Source organism: Lagopus muta, chromosome 4 (genome assembly GCF_023343835.1).
Source record: "Lagopus muta isolate bLagMut1 chromosome 4, bLagMut1 primary, whole genome shotgun sequence".
In the NCBI taxonomy this organism is placed as follows: domain Eukaryota; kingdom Metazoa; phylum Chordata; class Aves; order Galliformes; family Phasianidae; genus Lagopus; species Lagopus muta.
The window spans coordinates 2,067,014-2,073,853 of record NC_064436.1 but is presented as its reverse complement, the minus strand read 5'-3'; the positions used below and the strand labels follow the sequence as shown (position 1 = coordinate 2,073,853).

At 39.5% G+C, this 6,840-nt stretch overlaps 1 protein-coding gene across 2 annotated transcripts in view; it reads right to left on the bottom strand.

Annotated features, from left to right (window-relative positions):
- Nucleotides 1-4,477: 4,477 nt before the first annotated feature.
- The window catches only part of GUCY1B1 (guanylate cyclase 1 soluble subunit beta 1), a 37,414-nt gene continuing 35,051 nt past the window's right edge, over nt 4,478-6,840 (bottom strand). Inside the window, exon 14 of one of the 2 annotated variants that reach the window (XM_048942929.1) lies at nt 4,478-6,221. In XM_048942929.1, coding sequence (XP_048798886.1) covers nt 6,207-6,221 — 15 coding nt within the window. In that variant the 3' untranslated portion in view covers nt 4,478-6,206. The remainder of the gene's footprint in view (nt 6,222-6,840) is intronic. The other variant, XM_048942928.1, reaches the window with a different exon arrangement.

Below are 6,840 nucleotides of genomic sequence, written 5' to 3'. Positions count from 1 at the left end.
ACAGTGGAAAAATTGATTAAAGGCTCAAGGGCCCAGTAATGTTTTCTCTGTCCTTTCAGTAGCAGTGAATAATGTTCACTGAAAGGAGTAGGCAGACCTAGTTGATGCTAATGTGGCACTGAAGTTGATGGCACTGGCAAACTTTCGGTGTTTTTTTTTTTGTTTTCTTAATCATGGGATGAACAGCAGAGATGCTATTGCAGAGAGAAAATGAGGGAGTCCCCCGGTTTGTTCAGATTGGAGCAGAGCAGGCTGAGGGGAGGCCTGATGGTGGCTGCAGGAGCGGATAACAGTGCTGAGCTCTGCTCTCTGGGAACAGTGACAGAGGCTGAGGGAACGGCATGGAGCTGTGTCAGGGGAGGTGGAACAGTCTTTGCAAAGAAAAGGGCTAGAAGGGCATGGTGCACAGAGCAGGAGCTGTGGCTTTGTCCTCTCAGCTGAGCAGAGCCCTCAGGAGCAGACACCAGACTAGAATGGCACGCTTTCTGTTTTCTTCAAGATGGTGAAAGTGTTCTGTATAGATTTTCTGGCAGTTTATTTCAGCAGTTAATTAGAAACCATGAGGTCATCTGACAGAGACCAGGCTCTGCCGTTAGGCAGGAACAAAAGGACGGGGATGGGGTGATTGGGTCTGGTCTCAGTGTGGCAGTAGCTCTTTGTTTTGCTGCTTCTTTCTGAGCAATTTATTGAAGAGATTTTAGCCTGGTGAGGTCAGAAAGTGTCGTGAGAAAACAAATCAGAGACTTTTTAAAACGTTGGGCTCAGTTTGGCTCCTTTTCACAGGGTATGGCATTCTATCAGAAAGCAATGTTTCTTACTGCTGTGGCACTTTAGTGCCAGGGAAAATGTTTTTAGATAAGGAAGTACTGCAGTTTGAATGTGACACATCTGGGAATGCAACAGACAGTGGAGGTTGCCTACAGTTGTAGTGCTGTTTTCCAGCTGAAAATACAGGGCAACATTCACCCACAGATAACCACAGTGGGAAGGTCAATAATGTTCAATGATAGCACTGAGTGAAAAGCCTACTGAACAGCCTTTCATAAGTAACTGTTGACTTTTTCTTGGTGTCTTGGAGTTAATTGTGGCTTAAGAAAATACTGACATCTCTAGATGAACAACAAACCTTTTTTGTTTGAGCTGCACGAGCACATCTATGGTATGAGCTGTAGATGACAGGACAGTGTGATATGACAGCCTTCTTTTTGAATTCCAGTTGGAGCTCAGCTGTTCCCCTCCTGTTCTTAGCCAGACCCTTACCGTTTCCCATCACCTTTTTAATAATTGTGCTTCTAAGGATGCTTCCACATTTTACATTAACCAGAAAAGAAGGAATGCAGGGGCAGTTCAAGAGCCCACTTTATTGGGATTACTACAGTATTACCTGTATTAGACCTAGTGAATGTTGTCCTTCTCCCTGATACAGGCCGAGGCAGCAAGGAAAGGAGCAATGTAGCCTCTACGGAAGTTCAAGCTGTTGATGTTTGTGTTGATGAAAGGGCTGAAGCTGGAAACACTGAACTCATTCAGGTTTATTTCTCTTCTGGAAACTCTGACCATGTAGATTTTGAGGCTTTTTGCTAGAGGTGGCTTTTTTGGTTTGTTACTGTAGTTGTTTTCAGTTAATTGTTCTCCAGTTTGGGATCATGATTAACAACCCTTGGAAACTATTGAATACCTTCAGCCTTTTCTCTCCACTCAGCTCAGTTCTGTCATTTCATCACAAGTCTGTTGCTTGAGCTCTAGACAGGATGCCACATTTATCAGAGAGTAAAATCAATCTTGGAATCACCCTGACAATCTGCAGTACATAAAAAAATGCACAGGGTTAATGCCAGATGTCCAGAATATGAACAGGTATAATAAATGTGTGCTGGCACACAAAACCACTTCCCTGGAGTGTGCAATTGTATTGTAACCTAAAACTTGCATTAGGTGTTTTACTTACATTGAAATCTCCACAACCACTTCTGAAACGAAGCTATTAATAAATGGAATGTCAATCTGTGGGACATGGTATCCAGGGAAGAGTCTGCAGTACAAAACCTCTCTAACAGAGGGTAAGGTTCTTCATCCCAGAATAATAATTTAAAAAACGTTATTACATTTCTGGTCATCTTTATCTCCAAAATAGTCACGCTGGCAGAAGGACCCAATGAGCACTATGATGAAAACCAACATTAGCCTTTTCCTCCTAACGATAACAGCAGTGATTTGGTGGTGACAGCATATGTTGTTGCAGGTTTTCCACAACTGTCATCCAAAGCTGGTCAGAGGTCTGAATAATAATAGAGAAAAAAGTGCCTCTTATGTGCAGTTTTAAATTGGTGAATTGAACCTTTTTTTCTTTCTTTTTTCAGTTTCCTTTGCTTGGAGATGATAAGCCAACACAGTGACAGAATTCACCTGCTGTACCCCATCAGCATTTTCCCCCTTTTCCTTCCCATTCCCTTTCTCTCCCCTCCATGACCGTTTTACACTTCATGGCAATCATACACATCCTTTAGAATACACTCTTACCATAGTGAACTGAAACCATCGGGATGTGGGTGCCTCAGCCCCTGCTCTTGCTCCATGGAGAAGAGTGTTATTGAAATGGCTATCAATGTTCCAGGTGTACACTGCAGCGCACAGCCAGGCTGCAGCAGACTCATGTTTGTTTGCTTTAGATTTTACAGGAGTTTTATTCATAGAAAATGCTCTGAGGTCTTCAGGTCCACCCATCCCTTATTCATATCAAGTGTTACCATATTGTTTCCTGTTTCCTTCTTTCTGTATATGATTGTCTTTCAAACCTGAGCTTGTAATTAGCCAGATAAACTTTGCACTCCAGCCTACATGAAACACCACCACCAGGTCACAAAAATACCAACCTGGTTTTTTTTACACCTTTATCTTCATGGCTCTTTCCTGACACGTCCTTTATATATAGTGTGTGTAGCGATATATAGATAAAGGTACAGACATAGAAATATGGATATGTAAAGAGCTGGATGGATATTTTGGGTGCTAATGGTGCCTTTGTGAACAATAAAAATGGAAATTTCCTCCACAACACTGAAAAAACAGCAGCCCTACAGCAGCAGATAGGGAAGGATGAATTAAAACTCCTCTGGGCAATAGCTTTTATTAGACATATCAGCCTAGCCACTTTTAACTTCAAAAAGCCAACAACATTTTATGGAATTCTGCATGGGGAAGGTCTATAAACAAAGGCCATACTATTAAATCACCTCACTGGTTTGTGAGTCCTTATAACATAACTTCTAAAGAATGACACTATGTGCTTATTAAGCTTGCTAAGTGTTTATTGAACCTAGTAAGAGTCCTGCTGTTTTTCAAGCCCTGTAATAGATAAAAAGTATATATATTGTCCAAGAAACACTAACAACACTCAGCCTACTCAAGTCAATTACTCTAAGAAGCAGAGCAGTCCTCTGCAAGGCCAAGCTTTGTTAGTAATACCATGGAAATGTAAATTCTTTTGATCCAGAAGATTAGTTGCAACCACGCATTCCGTAATTTGCAGTTTCACTGCTGCTTTCGCTTTTCTTCTCATGTCAAACTCTTTTATTTTTTTTAAAACAAAAAAATACTAAGATAAACTAGATATAAATGCCTTTGAAACAGACTTAGGTAAATATTTTGCATCATGTTTCAACTACAGAACTTCTACTGTGAAAGCAGATCGCTGCATTTAAATCAGAGACGAGAGCACATGTGAAAGAACTAAATACAGGGAAACATTTAATCAAATTTTATTGTTAGCTGTTGAGCTCAGCGTTCACCTGAAGATTAATTTTAATAACAAAAGTGGTCAAATCATACTGATTTCCTTGAGATAAAAAGCACTTAGATGAACTTAACGTATGAGTTTCTAGTGCTTTAAGAAACTGGTTATGCTACAACGTAGCTTAACAGGAGCTTTAACACTTAGAAATCATTAAGAAATGATAAACTCAGAGCAGTGTTTCTGGCATGTCACCTTAAGTCATCCTGAAGTGTAGTACAAACAGTTCAGTTACTTCACAGTCTTCTGCATCAATTATTTATATACCATACAACCATATTTCTGTATTATTTTGTATTAGTTCTATACAACCATAGGTGTCACAAATCTCACGCCCAGGGATCACCACTGAAGTTCTGGCAGGCTCCATCAGCATGAAGGACACTGTGCAGATTAGCAGAGCACAGGCAATCTCTCACAGTGCCAGGAAGAGCTTCTGATGCACAGTGAGTGATGCAAAAGAACTGCAGCTCTCCCTCTTTGTTTCCCCACTTTAAACTGAGGATGTGATCCAGGAACCTGAACGCAGGAGACTCTTGAACATACGCACACACTGAAACAAGGACTCAAGAAATGATTTAAATGCGAACCTAGAATTGCAGAATGGGGAATGTGCTTCTTTTGTATCAAATGCAACACTGAAATGCAACTGTCATTGAAAATAACAGCCCAGAATTTCTAAAGAAATCAGTGGAAAAAATAATTTATTGCAATTTCTCACATTGCCATGAAACATTTATACATATATATTCTGTGCTGATAAAGTATACTAGGTACAGACAACTTTTATACACAAAGTAATTGCACTATTCTAATTCATAATGCAAATATCCAGAAAATGCCAGACACAAGAATGGATATTATTCACACAAAAATGCACTGTATGTTAAAACTGTGAAGCATCTGCAATCCCATCTAATTTTACTATGTCTGCTTACAAGTTATATATCTCTTAATTATGCCATGAAGCCAAGAATACAATCAGGTTCTCCCAAGGTATAAAATAAAATCATTTTCTGATTCCAGAGACCAAAACAAAAGGCAACTACGACAACCATGTCCTGGCAGTACGCCTGTCAATTTTGAAGGCTCTATCAGAACAGAATTAGAGCACAAGTGATGGCCTACAACAGTCCAGCAATCTATTATTAACATGACAACTTCATTTAGTTAATATAAATCAATGAAAAATATATTGAAAATGAAAAGGATTTCAATAAATATACATTGGCACAAGGCTCAGTTGGACAAACAACTGCCCCCTTTCAATACAGAAGATGTTTACATAGTGTCTACAAAGCCAAAATGCTGGATGATGTCAAAAGGTACCATCTTTGTACACAGGGATCAGCAGTGCATCAAGTGTTATTCGCAATATGAACAGGAAGCATGGTCGTAGCAGAAGTAAATCTGATAAACAAGTTTTAAGCAGTAGGTTCCACAATGATGCTCTATGTACTACTTTTTACAAATAGTTCCTTAGGTTCTTTGTTCTGCCAAAAAATTGAAATGCCTCCTGTCTTTCCAGAAAAGTCATTGATTTATGCAACCACTGTACCGCAGAGATGAAGATGTGAAGCATCAGATTGAGTTGTTAGCTGTGGCATGCATATTATACAGTTTGATTCAGTAGTAACTGGTGATAGGAAGGGCCACAGGATTGACATGCAAAAATGCATATTAAAAAAAAAAAAGAGCCTGAAATACATGCTCATAGCAGAGAGAGAGTACCAAACACTAAGGAGAAAATAGCAAGCATGCCTGGAAGCAGATGGTGAGTACGACTTCAGGACAAGAGCAACAGACAATGGTACTGCACATAACAATGGGAGACACGAAGTAAAGTAACATTCATAATTCATCCTTACTGCCTGGCTCCCTACTTGGAGACAGTATTGCACCCTGTTCAGGATCCTTTTCCTCTTCCCTCAGCTCAGAAAGTATCTTGCTTTGTTTCCTTGAATGCATGCAAGTAGAATTTGAAAAATAAGGGATTTTCTTTGAAGCAGCAACATAGTGGATCAATGCAGTGACAAAATATATTTGACAACTTGCAACCAGTATTAGTAAATAACAGAACAGAGCATAGGTAACACGCACATTTCTTTTGCATGTGTTGTACGTAGGAATGTAACAACTCCTACATTCCCTGATGGAAAATACTGGGGATATTTTGACTTGCTCCCATTAGTAATCTGGGGACATGGGAGAAGAGAAACATATTTGGAAGTGGGGACAGATGGAAACCACAGTCAGGCATCTGAGGTTCTCTGCATGCTTTAGGATTTACAGCAAATCTGTTCCTCCTGAGAGAAGTTGCAGGTGAACCTCTGTTCATGCAAGCAAGCAGACAAGTCAAGGTTGCTTTGGTTCTACGTATATTTCTGATGCAGTTCTGAACATTGCTGGAATGGTATTATGGAATAGAATTCTTTAGAGGGAAGAACAGAGATGCCAAGTTAGGAACAAAGTCTGAAGTATGCTGAGTTGCTCCAACCTGATGACATTCTACATGCCCAGTGAAGACAGCGTATTGTAAGCACTGGTTTTATATCACTGTGCCAGCTGTAAGCATTTTGTTCACTTCTCCTATCATATATTGATCACTGGGCTTCAGGATCTGTTAATGCTAACAGATATGCAAATGATGAGATTGCCATTCTGTTAAGTGTAACAGAAAAAGGGAGTGTACCACTAATACAAATCAGTTCTAGATTTAAACACACTGGAGATAGAAAACTTCACAACTGAAGGACAGTCAGAGAAAATATCTTCAAACAGATTTAAGAAATATTTTCAGGGAGTGACCACTCAAGACATTTATTTACCCCATGGATTCTTAACAGATGTTAACGTGCCATATTAATTGTTACTAATGGCTCCCACTGAAATTAATCACCCTGCAAATGATACTAATTGTAAGAATGCACGTGCGTTTGAAAGGTCAGATAGAGTAAGTATCTGAAAAGAAAACCAAAACTGTGCCTTAGCAAAGTAATTACAATAAGGTAATCAAAGATAAAAAGGTGTTTATTTGATTTCTGCTTTTG